At 37.5% G+C, this 21,318-nt stretch overlaps 3 protein-coding genes across 14 annotated transcripts in view; 1 reads left to right on the top strand and 2 right to left on the bottom strand.

The window, feature by feature from the left end:
* The window catches only part of LOC141378277 (uncharacterized), a 39,988-nt gene extending 32,507 nt beyond the window's left edge, over positions 1–7,481 (bottom strand). For 4 of the 5 annotated variants that reach the window (XM_073926433.1, XM_073926435.1, XM_073926432.1 and 1 more), the window contains exons 1-3: positions 7,395–7,481; positions 5,289–5,452; positions 4,984–5,191 (exon numbers count right to left, since the gene is read on the bottom strand). The gene's annotated coding sequence lies outside the window, so the exon portion shown is untranslated. Of the gene's footprint in view, positions 1–1,253; positions 1,330–4,983; positions 5,192–5,288; positions 5,453–7,394 lie in introns of all 5 variants that reach the window. The other variant, XM_073926434.1, reaches the window with a different exon arrangement.
* LOC141378275 (uncharacterized) overlaps positions 1–21,318 on the bottom strand; it is a 100,610-nt gene that overhangs the window by 38,926 nt on the left and 40,366 nt on the right. The window lies entirely within an intron of this gene.
* LOC141378270 (serine/threonine-protein kinase pim-2-like) lies at positions 8,154–14,198 on the top strand. Of its 3 annotated transcripts, XR_012392373.1 has the most exons (8): positions 8,154–8,385; positions 8,702–8,790; positions 8,888–8,929; positions 9,854–9,979; positions 10,126–10,157; positions 10,715–10,970; positions 11,085–11,204; positions 11,485–14,198. XR_012392373.1 is itself a non-coding variant. In XM_073926401.1 (7 exons), exons 1-7 carry the CDS (start codon positions 8,298–8,300, stop codon positions 11,586–11,588), a joined length of 825 nt encoding a protein of 274 aa, XP_073782502.1. In that variant the 5' UTR covers positions 8,154–8,297; the 3' UTR covers positions 11,589–14,198. The 3 variants fall into 3 exon arrangements, 2 of the variants coding, with proteins under 2 accessions (XP_073782502.1, XP_073782503.1); XM_073926401.1 differs by lacking the exon at positions 10,126–10,157; XM_073926402.1 differs by lacking the exons at positions 9,854–9,979; positions 10,126–10,157.

Raw genomic sequence — 21,318 nt, 5'->3', positions numbered from 1 at the left:
AATGTATGCTATGCTTTAAAGTGTAGTAGTGTACGCATTACAGCCTCACATTTGACAAGCTCTGAGTGAGTGCGCGTAACCGTCGTAAACTACTGATTTTCAAGACAGCCTTGCTGCAGTCAATCACCAGCATTTGACCCGGTCACGTTAAGGATGGCTCAGATTTTCTAGCTCACTGACGTTGACAAGATTATACCCTTGAGTATCGAAATTTGGTACCGAACGCAAAAGAATTTTTCGATACTCGATAGTAGCAAGACGATTCGGTCGATACCCAGCCCTAATTGCAAGGTATTCACACACAAAGTAGGCCTACCTGAAACTTTGAATTAGAAAAAGCTTAATAATACATTGGACAGATCATCAACACACTGATTTATCCTCTTTGTGCTGCTCAGTTTTTGAAAGTGTCCGATTGAGTTTCTTCTTCTGACGGGAATACTTTAAGTGCTGCCAATAGTTAGTAAAGCCTGGCTTATTGTGGTCAAAGTAGTTGATTATATTAATAAAAGTGAAACTGACAGGAGCAGTATGGATTGTCATTCACTGAACTTGTCATTAACTAAACATGATGTAGCCTAATATAGGCTATTCTGAAACTGTGAATATTTTGCTGTCATTTTAATTATATTAAAACTTTATTCAACAGACCAGTTTGTGTTTTGGCGCTGAAGCATTTAAGTGGACCTTGTTTTAAACTTTCTCCATCTCACTCAAAAAAGGAAACATAAGCTGGACCACAACATATATCAATGTCATAATGAATGCTCAAATAATGTAGCCTATAGTTTATAGCAAGCATCATGTTTAGTTAGATTGTGTGTTTGTCATATACAGTCAGCCTATAGGTCTGTTATTTTTACAAAAGAAGATTTATCATTTGAGTTTATCACCAGAGCTATAGAAACTGTATTATGCTTAGAAAAAAAAACAGCACAGTATCAGATCTGTATTAATCAATGCTCAGAATTTTTGGTATCGAGATCGGATCGGTTCCAAAAAAAATGGTATCGGTGCATCCCTAGAAAAAAATAAAGGAACACAAACTGCCATGATGTTTCAAGGGGTTAAAAGAGAACATGGTTGTATTTTTGAGTGCAATATGTACACTTTAGGTTTTGGTTTTAAGATACTAATGTGGAGCTTTACATACAAACACAAATTTTGAAAAGCCCCAGCTTTAGCACAATTACTGAGAGTGTATTAGCATTTCATCATCATCATCATCAAAAAAAGAAGAAAAAAGAACATACCTGAAGACTTGCATAACAAACATCCACCACAGATGTTGGCCAGTTTTAGAAACAATTTCACAAGTATATCTGAAAGCTTGAACAGTTCAATTATATTAATACTAGGGATGCTCAATATCATCGATTAACCGTTAACCAAAAGGGTGCGTTTGTAACCGATTAATGCTATCAGTTAAACCATGAAACATATTATTTGATATATTTTTAGTTTGGCTGCATAAGGGGCCGATTGAATGCGCCTTTGCGTTAAGAGGGGCATCTTTTGCTCGCGGCTCATCCCAGAGCAGCAGTTTGTGTTGTCAAGACAACTACAGAGAACTTTTAAAGAGCATGGTTTCCGCTACATTCATTCTTCCATGGCGGGGACCAAAATGCATCCCGCCACGGCTACATTATCCATTCAAAACATTCAGTTATTGTTGTTGTTTTTAATAGCGGATTATAATCGCATCAAAATGTATTAAAAGGTAAGTGGATTATAACGCAAACTTTTCTGTAACCGTATAGTCTGTTTAACCCTTTGGCGTTACGTGCTGACTGACTGACAGGTGCGCGATGCGTGAGGCCAGAAAACACGACGAAGCTTTCAGTTAAGATGAACACAGTTTCTATAGTTATACTTTATTTAAAGATAAAGGAATATGGCTCTGCATATAATCACTCTATCTTGCTAGAGTTTATAGCCGTTTCGCTTTACTTCAGGACGCATTATTGCCGCTCTGAAGGTCTAATCGCTGTTTTAAGTTATCCAGAGCTGGATGAATATACAAATCTTGAATATCAATTTATTATATATTATTAAATATTACAATTGTAACAACACAGACACAATCGATACCCTGCTGATTCAGTCGTTTCATGAGAAGAAGCGCGGTCCTCTCTTCTTTTTTCCTTGTCAACATAAAGGCAGTGAGGTGCGCCTCGTTTTCGGCCCCTTGTTTAACTGCAAGGCATACTTAACTTGCGGGACGACAACGTATAACCCGTGCCTACAGACTAGGGATGTAACGGTATTGTAAATACCGTCATACCGCAATATTATTTTTTTTCGATATTACCGAAGTCGCATGACTCGGTAAAACTATAGGTCTTCTGAGAAAATTTGCTCAGGCGAATGAAGCGAACGGGAGATAGCGAAAACTACAATTGCCATCAGCCCATGCTTGACCATCATCCCTTGCGGTCTGTTGTCGCTACAGATCCAGTAATGCGGAAATGGAGTGTGCTGCTAGAAGCGGGGATGAAAAGAGCTGGAAAACTCTAAGGCCCTGTTTACACTAATGCGTTTTAGTTTGAAAACGCATAAGTTTTGCTACGGTTACGCCAACCGTCCACACTACGCCGGAGTTCTCGAGCGCCGAAAACTGCTGCTCCGTCTCAGTGTGGATGATGGAAAACGGAGACATCTGAAAACGGAAGCGGGGCTGCAGACATTCGCCTCTCTGATTGGGGCTTTTCCTGAATATTAAGTAGCCTAACACGCACAGTTCAGTCCTGCATTATCTCCGTGTAAGTTCAGACTTCGCAAGTTTGATCAAGGCTGCAGTCTCTTCTTCTCAGTTTGATATGGAAAAGCAGATTATACCGAGGACACGGGTAAATCTTCAAAGGGAACAGTGTACTTTATAACTTCATTCACATAACCCTGGCTTGTTTCACTTTCTCAACAATAAAATGTAAACATGATTTAAGGAACTGCCTATTTTCATTTTAATATTAGCAACTTAGACAGCAGACATGTTGAGGCGTCGTGCTGCATAAGATGAGCGTCATCTTCACTGTGTGGATATTGATAACAAAACGGAGCCGATAACAACTGCCTCCTTTCAATTTCAGTGAAAATACGAAACACAGCCTCTCTTTTGCTGAGTATCAGTTTTAAGAATCGATAATGGCCATTTTAAAAGTATAACATACAATAAGTTTATACATTATAGGAAATAAAGGCAAGCGATCAGTCAATATACAGAATGTACGTGGTTACATTAATCATTAACTTATCTTTGCGCTCAGCCAAAACACGTTACCTGAGAACAAGTAATAGATTCCAATGACCAAAGTCAGGGAATATGTCGTTAGATAAAGACAACAAGATAAATGAAATATCCCGTTTAATAAATATAGTGAGATTAGATCCAGCGGGAGATGCTTGATGAGAAGTCCGACTAGCAGAGCTCTCATCTGTGTAGATGGGCTGAGTGTGATTAAATGTTGAATGTGATGAGTTTTCAACACTACTAAATTGAAACTTTATTTTTTTACATGGTTTAATAATTTTTTGTTATTAAAATTGAAGTTCCTGTTTCAAAGCTTACAGATAGATGGCTAATTTGTATGTCATTGACACTTTTGGCACTTTTTTGGAGTATTTTCATAAGTTTTGTTTTTTCCTGTAAATGATTCAATAAATACCGTACCGTGACATTCATACCGAGGTATTACCGTACCGTGAAATTCTGATACCGTTACATCCCTACTACAGACACATTTGCCAAAGAAGCAAAATGGAAGAAGAATATTGCTGTTTAACAGACGTGTTGATGCCAAACTAGCGCTGATGTTGACCTGGATCTGCATCATAAACACAACAAATAGGCTTTACCTTTTATTTTACAGCTTATAAAGCATGTATGCACAATAATGTAACATCATATTTAAACAACAAAACTGTTTACAAAAAGTCAACCTATGCGCGCGTGTTGTTGTCTTTTCATCACGCAGCGCACGCACTTGAACCGTGAGAGAGAGAGAGAGGAAACCATATCAGGACATATTCTTTAAAATAATGATTTCTATTAAAATGTAAAAAGGTTTTGTGATTATAATAATGACAGCGGGGCATTAAATAAATGCATATTTTCCGTGGAGCTGGCGATTTGAGAAAGTCTGCGATTTTATTTGACAGAAGAAAAAAAAAACATGATTGGCGAAAAAAAAACAGCCTATGCCGGTTATTAAAAAGAATCAGTCAGTATTTTCGTTTTGTAATATAAATTAATTATTGAAGTGAAAATAATTTAGGGCAGTCCTATTTATTTTATTTAGTTCTTCTCTTATTCTGTTCTTCTGTGCTAAACACTGCAAGTGCGTAAAGATGCTCTGTTGTTTTGTTCTATTATTAATATGCTAGCACAGTGGTTCTCAAACATTTTTCATCAAGTACCACCTCGGAAAAAAATTGTCTTTGCAAGTACCACCATAATGAGCAGTTTTGAAATACAGTAGCGTATTAGGTCTAGTAAAGCAGCTTAAGCTCTGTACAGTTTAAAAAAGAAATAACTCCTGGTTTGTTAGCGCCTGGAAATGTTGCCTAGACCTCGTAAATATAGGCTTTATGTCATCATATTCGTATATAAATCATTTTTGATAATTTCTTTAAATATATGTAGCATGTACATATTACATATTTGATTCATCCGCGTACCACTAGAAGGAAGCCTGCGTACCACTAGTGGTACACGTACCACAGTTTGAGAACCACTGTGCTAGCATATAAAAATAAATTATTATTTTAAAATGCATTATTTAATGTGTCAGACACAAAATAGACACGTCAATTTGTTTAATATAAAATTAATTGTAATCTGACCAGTTACCGTTAATAACCGATTAATGAGCGACGGTTGTCGGTTAGCAAAATTAACCGAAATGAGCATCCCTAATTAATACATTATAATTTTGGAACAAATACAGAAATACAAAATAACAGGGCATGGAACTTTAATCATACCTCTGAATGGGGGAAATTTTCTTGCACATTTAACTGCTGTCTTCCAAGTCCAGCCATAGTGAGATGTACTTCTGCCTCTCCTTTTGGTGTTTTTTCATGCTGTTTGTCCAGCAGGTAAAAATACATTAATAAGCTTTTACATTGCCCCTTATATGGTGCAAAACAGCTTTTCCCTCTACGCTCCTCTCGGAAAAACCCAGGAAATGACCTACAAATATTTTCTCATTAGTGTAGGAACAATTTGTATTAGAGAAAAAAACACATTAGATTCTTCTACACATACAGTCATCCACTGAATCTCACACCTCATTTCTTGCTGAACTGACTGGCTCTGGAAACTTGATGTTGTCCTCTCTCTCTGTGTTGAACTAATCTCTCTTAGTTGGTTTGTGTTCTCTGGTGATCTTAGGGTGTTGGTGAGCCTCGACACCAGGCTTTGAGCAGCAGATATTATTTCTCCAAATGGAACCTGATAAACATTAACATAAAATTAAGCTGTAAGTCATGCAGAATTATGATTGACAATGGTTAAAGAGGGTAGACAGACAGACAGACAGACAGACAGACAGACAGACAGACAGACAGACAGACAGACAGATAGATAGATAGATAGATAGATAGATAGATAGATAGATAGATAGATAGACAGACAGACAGACAGAACAATGGATGGATGGATGGATGGATGGACAGATTTTATTTAGGTTTTAATGCCATATCAGCAGCATTGGCTAAATTCATGGCAAAAAACATGTACTAAATATACAATTTATAATCATATCATATCAGTTAGCATGATGACGCTCATTGCAGTTAGTAAACAATCTTAGCAAACATACATTTTAAAATAACAACAAAAAACATACAAGTAGCAAGCAACAACACTGAAAACAGTCATATACAATCTTTTAGTTAGATTAAAGATAAATATTGTAAAACACCTTTTCAAACAGCTCACTTCAAATATTTCCAGAATAAAAACATTCTCCAATATCATTTAAAAACACAATGTGTATTTTTACATGATATTAGAGAACGTTTTTATTCGGGAAATATTTTAAACATATTAAAATGTTTTATCGGTAAAATATTTTTACACAAGTCACCAATAGGTATTTCTTCCGCTTTTCATAAATATGCGAGTGTAAGCCATGAGTGTCTGATGCTACATCTTGTATGAACAACCTGGTCATGTCTATTTTCAAAATGGTAATTATTCCTTTCATTAATTAATGGATTCACTTCATACCATGTGTTTTTCCTACATTCATCCCATTCCATCTGCCATTTCTCATTAACATACAGATTTAAAACAGGTTTAACATCAGACACAGGAAGTTTACGTTCTGTTATCTCCAACTTCTATCTTCCTTTATCATGCTTTATCTGCACGCTCATTTCCAACTCATCCCATATGACCAGCCTGGTATCCAGCAGAAAATAATATCAAAGTCTTTAGTCTTTAAAAGGTCCACTTTTTCTATTATGCTAAAAATCTTAGTATGATCAGTTTTCATAGATTCAAGTGCTTGTAAGCAGGACATAATCTGAGCTAATTAAAAACAGACAGACAGATAGATATTGGGCATTTTTCTAATACTAAGAAACGAGTCTTATGTTGAGCAGGTAGATTTGAGGGAATAGTCACTATATGAGACAAAATATACTTTTTTGGCTATTTGCTCAAATTATTTAAGTTAGGTTACTCTACTTTAGATAAGAATTCTCTTCATAAAGACTTTGTAAATTGCTATAAATATATAAAAACGTCATTTCTGCTTAGTAATGTGGATTGCTAACTTAAAGATAATATAAAAACGTATATCTGAACATATAATCTTCTCTCATAAATCAATGAGGAGCTTATTTATTCAGCTTTCAGATGAAATACGAGTGTTTAAATGACTGCCCCTCATGATTTACGCCCATGGGTCCGGGTCACTTATTTAACCAATTGCTAATCTGCACAGACTTTATTACATTATTCAATATATTTTCCCACTCATTCGGTGATAATAAGATAAATTAACGTAGATCTCAAGTTTTTTAAACAATTGATGGATTTGATTCAGTGTCATAAAAATAAGCAAAAACCCTCAAATATTTAACTTGCCTTTTGCTGATATCTTCTTTATAATAGATCAATAGTCTATCTGGCTTTCAAAAACACTTAATCAACAGATGCCATGTTATAGTTAAACACCGTTAAGTGATTCACTGAGAAGTTCTGCGCTCGCTGCCTGTCAAGTTCACTTACGTTATGCTAACTTAGCTTGCTATCCTCGGCCCGATCTTAATTTTGATTCTGTAAAATGTCTAAGAAACACAGCGAAAATGGACCTCATTGAGTCTCAACCTTTATTACAGCTCATGGAGGACAGTTCTCAAAGAGGGATTAACAAAAGTCTTACCTGAGACGGTGTGTGGGAGCTGCCCAGACATTTTGTTCGGGGGGCTTCCTTCAGTCAGGATTCAGGATCTCATCACGCAAGCGCACTGTTGTGATCGATGACTCTGGCTCGTTTATTAATGCCTGTGACCGCGGTGATGTATTTTGACAGTGGACTGTCGCTGTTTGATTCGTACTCTTCGTGTCCGTGGTGAAACTATTTCGTGTCTGTAAAGTAACGTCACAAGTTATGTTCCGTTTTCCTTTGCGGTTTCATAATTGCAGATGCGTGAATTTTATAATTATAACAGAAATTTTATTCCATAGGTTAGCAACTTCACGTACTGCCGCCAAGACATCCTCGTTTCCATGACAACTAACATTAGACTCCGGAGCTCTCGATTTCTTAGCAGCAGACTTCTGGACAAGAGTCAACGCATCGTGATTCCGTATTACATTGTAAATTCAGTGCAGAGCTAAAGGCCGATGCAGAGTCCTCAAATTAATCAGCCGTGTTGGACCCGTCAAACATCAATCATGCCAGGCCTTGCGTGATTAACTTTATTCTTCCCTCTTTTCCCCATGCAGAGATGGCAAAAGAGTTGTATAAGGTCCACGCGTATTTTATAATGTTATCACGAGCCCTAAACAGTAGGTTAATATGCCACTTCACCTTTTACACCCTGAAGAATAAACGCGAACACCTGTACCTACAGGACCCCCATCCCATCTTTGGTCTGGCCCTACGCTACGTCATAAATCGAACGCGCTCTGCACCGCGAGTGTCAGAATCCACCAGACGCCTGACAGAACAGACGTGTATTGAGGAACTTTTCATTTGATACTCAGACAAGGCGAAAACTCAGATAATTAACTGCAGTAAACTCATTTATACACCCTAGAGAGCGTTATTTACTGCTAATAAATGGAAAAAAGTATGTTACATGTTCCCGGTCCTTCCGGACAAAGAAGACCGCCATGTAGACAGAGGATAGGGCCTTCTCCTGGTTCTGGTACATTTGAATGTATTTTTAATGTTTGATTGATGTTGTTTAACCCTTGTGTTGCTGTTTCATACACACTGGGGTCATTTGGCCTCAACTTTCTCTCAGTTTCAGCAAATGGAGTGATTTTTTTAGTGACAAACTATTTTGACATATTTTGGGAAAAGGCTTTTGAATTAAAAAAAGTTTCAAAAAACTTAATTCGGGGCAAATTGGCTTTGTTTATGTTGTTGGCTGTTACGGGTTAAATGGCTTTATTTTTATACTGTCTGTTCAGGCATAACTAGAAGCTGTCTCAAATGAACATGCTGTTTTTATCTTTCAGTGGAAGCAAAATATGACCTGAAAGAAAATATTGGAGCTGGCTGCTACGGCAATGTCTATCGTGGTATCAGAAAAATGGACGGCAAACAGGTAAGTCTATTCACCCTAGTCCAGTTTAGAGGACATCAACTTTAGAGAAATCATGTTTGATTGCTCACTCATGTTTAATTCTACTTTTCATCCACAGTTTATCATCAAGTCGACTACTTCAGAAGTTGACAGCAATGTGGTAAGTCTGAAAACATCATGCGTGATTCATATTTGAAGCATCACAAAATACATTTAATAGATGAGTCTGTCTGCGGCTGTGGTTATACAAATATCTACTGATCATTTTGTGATTCACTGCTGTTTTCTGTTTATTTATGGTTATGATGGGAATTAATATGTGCTCTGCCGAGTTTTGATGCTGAAAATTTAACTCTGCAGTTTAACAGTGACTTTATATACATATAACAGAAAAAAGTAGTCACATGCCAATATTCAATAATTCAGTATATCATAATAATGAACATGCACAATAATGAATAATTATTATTTACACTTTTAGAGTGTCTTTTAAGATTATTTTATTCTGCAACATGTTGAACCCTTATTAAGCCATTTATTTTCAAACATGATGCTTTTCTCATGTTAATCTGGGCTACGACTTTGGGAATTCAGAGACTGTTTGTCTTTGGTTCGTTAACTCTGTGCAGTAAAGTCCTCTCGTTAACATCAGTTAATTTATCTAAAGTAGTTTAGTTTATACTTTATTATAGTGTTACCTATTATTGTACTTTATAATCTTTTTTTACATGTATTTAATAAGCAATACACTAGGTATTGTTGTAATCATACCTGATAAAGTAATCTGTTTCACAGCTCAGCTTAATATCTTGATAAAATCAAAGCTTCCGCAATTCATCACATTAAAATCTAATACCGTCTGAAGCCGAATTACCAGATTTTTACATCACAATTGACAAAACCAGTGCAGATAATAAACATCAAGCTCCCATAATGCATTTCAAAAGCATAAATAAACACACAGAAAAAAAACATGAATCACAAAATACGGAAAGCTGCTGATTTACAGATTTTCTTTTACAGTTATATTGAAAAACAGGATTACATGTTGTTGATATGCAGCTAATGTGCACTTTATCTTCAGCCTGGATATCCGTTACCCATACCAATCGAAGTGGCCATGATGACAATTGTGAGAGATCCCCCCAGCCCGCTGCTCATCAAGCTCCAGGAATGGTTTTTAGTTAAAGTGGAGAAATTGCCAAGAGGAGTAAGTGTATTTATACAGCACATTTCATGCACAATGCGCTGCAGGAGGGTTTGTCTCGTTTCTTATTGTCGTTTTAATTTTGTAAATTCAAATTCCTAAATCAAGAAGCATTTCTGGACATGTAAATAACTTTGTCTTGTTTTCAGAAAAGCTTGTGGGTTAATGATATGCCGGTGCGGTAAGCAAAATAAACTCATTTCTACTTTAAAATCTATCCTGAATGTAACTGGAAGCCAGTGTAAAGACTAGGCATGGGCCAATAACTGTTTTTAAGGTATGGAAAAGTCGAGGTTTTAAAACTGCCAAATTTTCTGTAATACCGTTGTGTGAGATATATTATTTACAGTTTTTTTAGGACAACGGTATCTCCAGCTGAATAAATATCCAAAAATGCTGTTTTAAATAGTAAAGAAATCAGTGTTTTTGAAACAAATGAGGGCCGCAGAAGTCAATTAATCTTTTGAATTATTTAGCCTGACATGTTTACTGCCAAAAAAATATTATAAATCTATTACAAAATAAAATATATTGTTTTCAGAGGGGAACAAGTTTGTCTTTTACCCAGACATTCAAAAAGACTACATATTAGAGCAGTAATCACAATACCGTGAAACCGTGATATTTTGATCCAAGGTTATCATACCGCCACAATCTAATACCGGCCCATGCCTAGTAAAGACTGACCTGAGGACTGCTGTCGTGTGCTTTATTTTAACTCATTGCATCTGCTTACAGAAAGTGTGTAAGACAATAATGTTGGTGATGGAGTATCTCGGCCCGTGCAGAACACTGGAGGATTTCCTGCAGAAGCACCAACACCTGGAGGAGAGAGTCGCGCGTACGCTTATCCTGCAGATTGTCAAAGCAGCGCAGGAGTGCTTGAGGCGGAAAATTTGTCATCATGATATTCATGATTGTAATATCCTCGTCATCGACCGGCCTCTGCAAATCAAGCTAATTGATTTTGGCTGTGGGATGCACATCTGTCATGGTAAGTCAGATTATTTCAGGAGGAAGCCGAAAAACATTCATTAGTCTCTGAGACTCAGTTGAATGGGGCTTTAGCTGAACTGCTTGCTCAACACTAAACCTCTCTTTCTGACAGATCCAAAGAAATACCCACCAGACACAAGGATATCTCCAAAGAAGGCGGTTAAAAACACAGTGAAGCAGCTGTTTGGCATCATGCGGGAAATAGAAAAACAATGTTCCAGCATACCTGAAGGTAAGAAGATGACTGGGACTGACACTGTTCATCCCTCCTGTTGACTTATGGGTCAGAATTGACCCTGGCCACATTTTACCAGCAGAAAAACCCAAAACAATGTTTTTCTTTATCTTGAGGTTTGGTGACGGTTTCTAAAATGAGGCCAACATTAGGAAAATATATATTATATTTTCATGAAGACTGAACATTAGGGCACAACAGGAGTCATTCAGGTCAATATTGAGCTGTGTGTGTGTGTGTCCACCATTAACTAACTTTCTCTTTTAAAATGTTACAGAATTCATGGCATTTATGAATACCTGCATTACCCTTGGGGATGATGATCAGAGACTGCAAACAGTGCAGCAGATTCTGGATCAGCCATGGCTAAAAAACCAATAAAAATAAAGACTGTTCTAGATATGTGTAGTTTATGCTTTCCACCCTGAAAGAGGACCTGTTTTAGAGGAGATTTTGGAGCATGAGGGGTTCAGCATGACGCAGAGGCTTTCAGCAGCAGGAAATGGTTTCATTCTTCCATGTTTGATGTTTGTCATTTGTTGTTTTCCGCTTCTGCTTCCCAAATTCCTGCGAGGGTTGCAGTCAGAGCTGCATGTAAATGAGGGCCAGTTGAAGCCGCCATTAGAGTGACGTCAGCTTTCCTCCTCACCTGATTGGTTGGAGGGAGGAGGTGTCAATCTAGAGCTAATAGACCAATGGGGAGGCTTCAGCCGGCCCTCATTTGCATGCAGCTCTGACTGCGACACTTGCGGGAGGAAGTGCAGAATGTGGGAAGCAGAAGTTATGAAGAGCTTTGAGAATGGTGGTCTTAATATGCTGGATTTCCGTACATTAAATAATACTGTCAAAATTAAATGGGACAAAAAATATTCTCTAAAATCCAACATCAATCTGGAACTTTATTCCAAATTACATATTTTCTTAATTTGGATGGCTTAATTGTTATTACTCTGTAACTATAATGCTGATAAAATACCAGCTAAATTATCTCAATTTCATAAACAAAATTTCTTAATCGATTCAATACTCCCATCCCCCCTAAAGAATTTGCTGTCGTATTTGATGCCATACCATCTGGAGTTATTAGGTTAGTCCAAGGCATTCTCTATCCTTCTACTTCCCCCCTTGAGACGCTTCTACTACAAAGGTAGGAAAATATAGTTTCTCTGCAACTTCTTCAAACAAATCAGTACATTTACATTTAGCAGACTTACACATGAGGACGAAAAAAGAAATTTACACAACTATAAGAGCAACAATGAATAAGTGCTTTAGGCAAGTTTCAGGTGTGTAAAGTGTACGAAGCAAAACATTAGTAAATTATTTATTTATTTTTTTGTAATACAGTTAGCGGTGGAGCCAGAGAGGCAATTGCAGATTAGGAAGAGAAGTGGAGACTAAATAGTTGAGTTTTTAGTGGTTTCTTGAAGACAGCGAGTGACTCTGCTGTTCTGATGCAGTTAGGGAGTTCATTCCACCAACTGGGCAGATTGAGCGCGAGAGTTCGGGAAAGTGATTTCTTCCCTCTTTGGGATGGAACCACGAGGCGACGTTTATTCACAGAACGCAAGTTTCTGGAGGGCACATAGATCTGCAGAAGTGAGAGCAGATAAGAAGGAGCGAAGCTAGAATTCGCTTTGTAAGCAAACATCAGAGCTTTGAATTTGATGCGAGCAGCAACTGGCAGCCAGTGCAAACGGATGAGCAGCGGAGTGACATGTGCTCTTTTAGGTTCATTAAAGACCACTCGTGCTGCTGCGTTCTGAAGCAGCTGAAGAGGCTTGATAGAGTTAGCTGGAAGCCCGGCTAGTAGAGAGTTGCAGTAGTCCAGTCTGGAGAGAACAAGAGCTTGAACAAGGAGTTGAGCTGCATGTTCAGATAGGAAGGGTCGGACCTTTCTGATGTTGTAGAGTGCGAATCTGCAAGATCGAGCAGTTCTAGAGATGTGGTCAGAGAAGTTTAGTTGGTCATCAATCGTTACTCCAAGGCTTTTCACTGTTTTGGAAACAGTAATGGTTGCCCCATCCATCTGCATTGAAAAGTTCTGATGTTATTTCCTAATGGAACTGTATCAGTTCCAAATGTGACTTTTTTTTATTTTATTGGAATTCTTTTGTTTCAGATATTGATTGAAGAAATCAAATATGGCTCATCCCAAATAGCTACTTAATTACAAATAAGATAATAGAAGTTTCATTTAGAACTATTCACCATACACACTCGGTCAATACTCTCTTAGTAAGATATAAAAAAGATATTGATATTAATTGTTCATTTTGTAAGCAACACAAAAAAAAAATGCCTAGTTCACTTATTTTGGCAATGCAGTTTTTCTAATTTGCTTTGAAACGATTTTTCTTTTTCTTATTAAGAATGTTGATAAAGATTTTTCCTTACTATGGGAAAATGTTTTGTTAATAATAAAACGGATGCTATACATAAAAAAATATATTTTTTTCTTAATCTTCTTATGTTATTAACAAAATTGTATATACATAAATGTACATTTTCAAACCAAAAACCCTTTTTAATATCTTGCTCACTGAAATGCAGCATTACTTTAAAACAATTTCTAACTCTTTTACAAAAAAATGCTTTAAAAACAACTGAAATGTGTCAATTATATAATCTTTTTCTTTAATATGTGATGTATATACCCCTACTGTTAATTTTTTTTGTTGTTTTCTTTTTTTAAAATGTTTTCTTTTTGTCTTTCCATTTTCTTTTTAATGTACTGTGATTGTATATTTTTACTTGTCTCATAATTTTAAAAAAATGTGGAAGCGGAAAACAGCATCATGTCAGAAAACAATGGAAGTATGAATTCCTGATGATCTGATTTGGTCACTGACCACATGTGTGCTGCTCTTCTATCATTTCTGTGAAACTGAGACTGTATGCAGAGCGGCCTGCGAACCCCATGGAGTGTGTTGAAGCTGTTTTCTGCTGATCAAACTGTAAACTATTGTCTTCAATAAACTGTATCTCTGACTCCTGCTCTTTGTTCATCACACCGGCTCCTTGCATTAACACAAGTCAAATCCTTCAGCGTAGTGATACGGCACTGTAATGCACTCAAAACATGCCTGAACTACTTTATCTGTGTGTTGATCTGACAATAAGTGTGAACACAACACAAAACAACACAGAGAAGATCTGTTTTACAGACTGCAGACTCAATTTAGCCTTTATAGAACAATATTGATGCGTCATGTAATGTTTAAAGCACATTGCCCTGCCATTTGTGTGACTATAATGTGAAATATAAGAGTGTGTTCACTGATATGAGTAATCCTACTATAATATCTACTGAACTAGCACCAGGGCTCTTTCAGTGTCTGACCAGCAAATGTTGAGCTTTAGCCAAAGAACAATGGTTAGAATGGAAATGTCTTCATTTCACAACAGTTTTTAACAACACTCAGAAAAGTTTTGTGGAAAACTAATGGAAACACACTTATGCTTCAGTTTGTGCTAGTGTTACATCTACACAGCACAGTACACTCAAATATAAGCTAATAAGTAAAATGAGCCAGCTAGTGTTCACTGAGTTAAAGAGACCCCTGGTGAAAATAAGTACATTGCAAGTATACTAACCAAAAGTTAACTTAATTTAAATATATTAAAAGTATTATTACCATACTTTTATATATGAAGAGTTCAGATGCAAAAACCTCTAAGCGCCATCTGAAATGTTCTTCTAAAACGACCATTTTTGTCAGCCTCCTATGTTTATGTTCAGTTATTTCCCTTTAAAGGCAATGTAAAAAATTATTCGTCACTATAAAAGTCAACTTACTGAGCCTACACACAGGAGTCGGAGAAAATTTTATTTATTTAGCATTTGATGTTAATATATTTAAGTATTATTTTAACTATGCATTGAACAATGAACTTATGTAAGAATGTGTCAAAGCACACTTTTAAAGCACAGTGTTAAATAAACAGTGTAAGTTTTCATTCATGCAATTCAGTTCATTACAGCCTTTAAAAAGTAATAAATGCATTAAAAGCCCATTTAAAGCATTTGTTACTGTATAAGAGATGTTGTTGATGCTGACAATAAATATCTATATTTAACATAAATATATATATATATATATACATATATATATATATATATATATATATATATATATATATATATATATATATACTCAATTCGTCTTTATTTCTCTAGCGCTTTTACAATTTAAATTGTGTCAAAGCAGCTTCACATAGAAGATTATAGTGTTTGAAACAGTGTCAGTTCAATTTTCAGAGTTTAAGTTCAGTTCAGTGTGGTCTAATAATTATTACTGAGAGTCCAAACACTGAAGAGCAAATCCATCGATGCGCAGCTCTACAGATCCTGAACCATGCAAGCCAGTGGCGACAGCGGCAGGGAAAACCCTTCACCAATTGGGGAAAGGTCAGAATAAAAAAAACCTTAAGAGAAACGTGGCTCAGTTGGGCACAACCATTTCTCCACTGGCCAAACGTCTTGTGCAGAGCTGCAGTCAAGGCTCTGGAGAAGCTGGACCTCAGCGAAGGCTCGTCTGTCCCTGGAGCGTCGCAGAAATCAGTCTCATGCTCTCCACTCCTCTATGATCACCACAGCAGCTGCTCAGGAAACGGCCTGGTCCAGGATTATGGAAACCTTGGGATCATCTTGTCGCTGGTCTTGGATCGAATCAGTGGCGCTTCATAGTCTAAGGGTCTCGGGATGAGTATACCCAGGTGGAAATAGAGAATAAAGAGAATAATTAGCGTAGCTGCTGTTCATAGTGTTTATAAACGAGATGCAGAAACCTGTGTGGAAACCTACTAAGTGATGCCCTGAGTGTATGCTTTGCTAAACAGATAGGTATTTAATCTAGTTTTGAACTGAGAGATTGTGTCTGAGCCTCAGACATTATCAGGAAGGCTATTCCAGAGTTTAGGAGCCATAAAGGAGAAGGCTCGACCTCCTTTACTCGACTTTGCTATTCTAGGTACTACCAGAAGCCCTGACTTTTGAGATCTTAAAGAGCGAGTTGGATTGTAGCGAGACAGAAGGTTGTTTAGATAAAAAGGAGCTAGATTATTTAGAGCTTTATAGGTGAGAAGTAATAGTTTAAATTCAATATGAAACTTAACAGGCAGCCAGGGTAAGGAGGATAACTTTGGGGTGATAGGGGATCATATTTTCTAGATCTGGTAAGAACTCTAGCTGCTGCATTTTGTACTAGCTGAAGTTTATTAATAGAGGATGCTGGGCAGCCAGCAAACAGAGCATTACAGTAATCCAGCCTAAAATTATATATATATATATATATATATATATATATATATATATATATATATATATATATATATATACATATATTATTGCATTACAGACATCCTGCAAAAATAACTTGAAAGAAAATCATCCAGATTTGAAATGACATGAATGTTAAATTTTTATTTTTAGGTGCACCATTATTTTATGTATAAGGTTAACATGAATGTTTTTTTTTTATTTGTGCTTAGCCAGGTCGTAAACCGCAATAAAGTTAGTTTGACGTTTGACATTAATTAGACATTCATTTATATGGTTAATTTAGTTTTTTAATCTGGAAATTAAACTTTGCAACATAAAGGGCGTATATTTATGCCCATCTGACATATTTTTGGCTCAAACTATAACAGGAGCAAATAATTTAATTGGTTTTAAATCGAATAAAACATCACAAACTGGAACAAAAATAATTCATTCATGAAAACAAAGACTGCTACTGAAAAAAAAAAACTGCTTAAACCAGCCTAGGCTGGTTGGCTAGTTTTAGCTAGTCAACCAGGCTGGTTTTAGAGGGGTTTTGGTTGTATTGGGTTAATCGAACTAGGACTCGAGTCCAGTTTTGATTGGACTCGGACATAACCTGGCCAGTCAGAGTCGTCAGAAAAGAATCGCCGTTTCAGAAAAGAAGCCGATGGGCAGATTTTGATTAAAGATCCACAAAACAAACTTTTCAGTGGATTCATTTGCACAGATTAACTTGTTTATTTTAAGACTAGCCATATGCTAGCAACATAAACATTGAACATTTTGATTTAATGCAGACTTTAAACGAAATATTCACCCAGATATGATAATTCTGTCGTCATTTACTCAATCTTCACTTGCTTCAAAACATGTTTGAGTTTCTTTTTTCTGTTAAACACATTTAGGCTAAACATTGCTAGACAGACTGCTAGACAATGACTTCCATAGTATTTTTTCCTGCCGATTTCTAGCATTATTCAGAATACATATTTTTGTTTAACAGAGGTAATAAATGTATAAATGTTCAATAAATAAATGGTGACAAAAGTTTTCTCTTGCTAGGAACTATCCCTTTAAGTGTCGTGCGCGCGGGACTTTTATTGTGAAGGCGCAGCGCTGCTGTGTTTCCGTGTTTAGTCAGCGTCGATCATCTGACGGCTTTAGTTCCTTTAAACGGAGTTTTGCAGTATTTTTTGGGAGTATTTAATCTGTTGAAGGGAGAGTTTAGGGTCCAGACATAAAGTCAACAGTGTTCTGCTGTTTTAAACGTACAATTCTTCACATTATGGGGCAGTTTCTTGTGTTTTGGTCGACCTTCCTGCTGATGTGCGTCGCGTTCAGTTTTTCTGAATCAGAATCAACAACAACACAACAACCTACAACTGCTCCACCTGTGCGCAAACGTACATTTTCATCTGCATCTGCTTCCTTTATTTTCATCCCATATTTCTATTCCATTGAGGTAAAGTTGGTGTTATAGCCGCAAATTCGTTCATTGCCAACTTGTGACTCGCTCCCTATGTTGTTTACCATGATACGTTACTTTGAATATTCGGTCAAAATCACATACAAGTATTACTTGAAAACAACATTAGCTTTGTATTTCCTGAGTGGACAGCTACAATGCCCATCGCAACAAACACAACAAGTTGTTTACTTGCATGAGCAGAAACGCAAGCTTAGTGAAAGCATGACTAAACATGGAGTTCATCACTTCTCTTCAGATATTTTCAGTAGAGTATGCAAACTTACCATCGGGTACCGCGTTCCCAGAAGCTTTTTAGTCACAATTTTTTGGCAACCTGCAAAGAGAGCATAAAGTCAAAACTTATTCAACCAGAGAGATGTCTGATCACACACACACACACACGCACGCACGCGCACACACACACACACACACACACACACACACTCACACACACACACACGCACGCATGCACGCACACACACACACACACACACACACACACACACACAAACACACACAAACACACACACACACACACACTCACACTCACACACACACACACACACACACACACACACACACACACACACACACACACACACACACACAAAGGAAAATTGAATGTTACCTTCTGGCCGTCAGATTTCCGTGTAGCCAGATAGACAGTGCCATGGTATCCCTCTCCCAGCTTCTTCCCAAGCACATATCTGTCAAGTAAAGATCCTGGAGAAAACATTTATGACATTTGCTCACTCCTGTTACTCTTCTGCTCAATCTAATCGTGAGAAAACTCTGTAAAACTCTGAAAAATAAAACAAAACCCTGCAGATTAGACAGAAAACATTACGGCAGAAGACAAACCTTAGCTGCTGTCTTTAGCTGAGCTGCTGTCTTTAGCTGAGCTGCTGTCTTTAGCTGAACTTCTGTCTTCTGCTGCAGTTTTGCTGCTGCCGCCATGTTGGATCTGGGCTGTTTTCACTCGTTTTGCAGCAACTGTGTCCTGATCCAGACATCCAGCCTTCCTCTTCAGTGCTCTTGGAGCTTCTGATGTGGATGTGTGATGTGGATTACAGTCAATAATGAATTATTAATAATCGATTATTTCAATATTGCCATTTATTTTACTCTGGGATTCAACAAATGGCAGCAGTGCTCCAGTTTTCCAGTCATTAAGAGTGGACTGACCTGAGCTGGACGCCTCTGTGTCGGCGTCTACACTTGTGTTCTCCAGCTCAGCAACTCTGATGCGTTTCCGGTGGGCAGATGGTTTACCTCCACCAGAAACACTCTGAAAAGCATCATCTGCTTTCCGCTTCACTCCTCTTCCTCCTAATGTGGATGACAACACAATGAACAATACACTCCTAATCTTAAGAATCATTTATTTTTTATGCCAGTAATGAAGCTTTTTCACGTTTGTTTTCAACTCTGAAAACTGGACTGACAGTTTCAATTTACTACAACTTCTATGTTAAGCTGCTTTGACACAATCTACATTGTAGAAAATAGTTTGGACTGTGGGGGAACCCATGCCAACATGGTATCCCTCTCCCAGCTTCTTCCCAAGCACATATCTGTCAAGTAAAGATCCTGGAGAAAACATTTATGACATTTGCTCACTCCTGTTACTCTTCTGCTCAATCTAATCGTGAGAAAACTCTGTAAAACTCTGAAAAATAAAACAAAACCCTGCAGATTAGACAGAAAACATTACGGCAGAAGACAAACCTTAGCTGCTGTCTTTAGCTGAGCTGCTGTCTTTAGCTGAGCTGCTGTCTTTAGCTGAACTTCTGTCTTCTGCTGCAGTTTTGCTGCTGCCGCCATGTTGGATCTGGGCTGTTTTCACTCGTTTTGCAGCAACTGTGTCCTGATCCAGACATCCAGCCTTCCTCTTCAGTGCTCTTGGAGCTTCTGTGGATTCCAGTCAACAATGCATTATTAATGATCAGTTCTTTCATTAATTGGCATTTATTGTATTTGGGGATCTGTTCAAATGGCAGCAGTGCTACTAGTTTCCAGATGTTTTGTCATGAAGCTCTACTGAGAAATACTTTGCACAATACTGCATCATTCACAGGTTTAAAGGCACATTATGTGAGACTTTTATTATCAAAATCTCCAAAATCCACTAGAGGAGTGATTCATGAATGATCTCGCAGTGCATTATGGGACAGTGTAGTGTCCACTGGATGCACCCTTCAGAATCTCTCCAGTAGTAGTAGGTCATCTGGGTACTTCTCACATGCTGTTTGTCAAATACTGTGAGGTCAGACATACTACTCGGCTCACATACTGTCTTAATGTACTATTTAGTATGGAAGCGTGTGATTTTAGACACAGCCAGTGTGTGTGTTCATGCTAATGATCGTATTAGCAGTGTGGTGCAAAATGTCTTTATTTATAGTGCCCTGACCTTTTAATAGCAGGGAAACTGCTATAGAATGTCTCGTACCATCACAACGGTCAAGTATGTTTGACATGCTTTTCTCTTTATTTGCCACTTGCTTTTCTTTTCTTTTGCTGCCTGCTGTTCATTCATTCTATTTCTGCTCTGTTTGTTTAGCGAGGTTTTAATATGTTTGTGTTTTATTTGACAGCACAGAGCAGCATTATAACAGAAGCCCAACATTTATTTAGTCTGATAAAACAGCACACGTGATCACGAGCTGAAGAACCAGACGCGCTGGACTGTGGCATAATAAAAGCTCTGCTGCTTTGTGTCGTCGTGCACTGTGCCTTTAAGCTGACATATATATGCTCATACAACTGTAGAAGAGTAACGGTAGACTGACCTGAGCGGCTGTTCTCATCGCTGGACGTCTCTGCAGCTTTGATGCGTTTGCGCAGAGCGTATGGTTTGACTCCATCAGAATCACTCTGCAAATCATCATCCGCTTTCCTCTTCACTCCTCTTCCTCCTGATGTGGATTACAGTCAATAATGAATTATTAATAATCGATTATTTCAATATTGCCATTTATTTTACTCTGGGATTCAACAAATGGCAGCAGTGCTCCAGTTTTCCAGTCATTAAGAGTGGACTGACCTGAGCTGGACGCCTCTGTGTCGGCGTCTACACTTGTGTTCTCCAGCTCAGCAACTCTGATGCGTTTCCGGTGGGCAGATGGTTTACCTCCACCAGAAACACTCTGAAAAGCATCATCTGCTTTCCGCTTCACTCCTCTTCCTCCTAATGTGGATGACAACACAATGAACAATACACTCCTAATCTTAAGAATCATTTATTTTTTATGCCAGTAATGAAGCTTTTTCACGTTTGTTTTCAACTCTGAAAACTGGACTGACAGTTTCAATTTACTACAACTTCTATGTTAAGCTGCTTTGACACAATCTACATTGTAGAAAATAGTTTGGAC

Source organism: Danio rerio, chromosome 16, assembly GCF_049306965.1.
Source record: "Danio rerio strain Tuebingen ecotype United States chromosome 16, GRCz12tu, whole genome shotgun sequence".
In the NCBI taxonomy this organism is placed as follows: Eukaryota; Metazoa; Chordata; class Actinopteri; order Cypriniformes; family Danionidae; genus Danio; species Danio rerio.
The sequence above is the reverse complement of the archived record's forward strand: the minus strand, read 5'-3'. Positions and strand labels throughout refer to the sequence as shown.

Excerpts from the sequence above, each read along its gene's own strand:
- LOC141378270 (XM_073926401.1), top strand. The coding sequence starts at position 8,298 with ATGGAAAAAAGTATGTTACATGTTCCCGGTCCTTCCGGACAAAGAAGA. Across the intron at positions 8,791-8,887 it reads GAAAAATGGACGGCAAACAG|TTTATCATCAAGTCGACTAC; the intron begins GTAAGTCTATTC and ends TTTCATCCACAG. Across the intron at positions 8,930-9,853 it reads CAGAAGTTGACAGCAATGTG|CCTGGATATCCGTTACCCAT; the intron begins GTAAGTCTGAAA and ends CTTTATCTTCAG.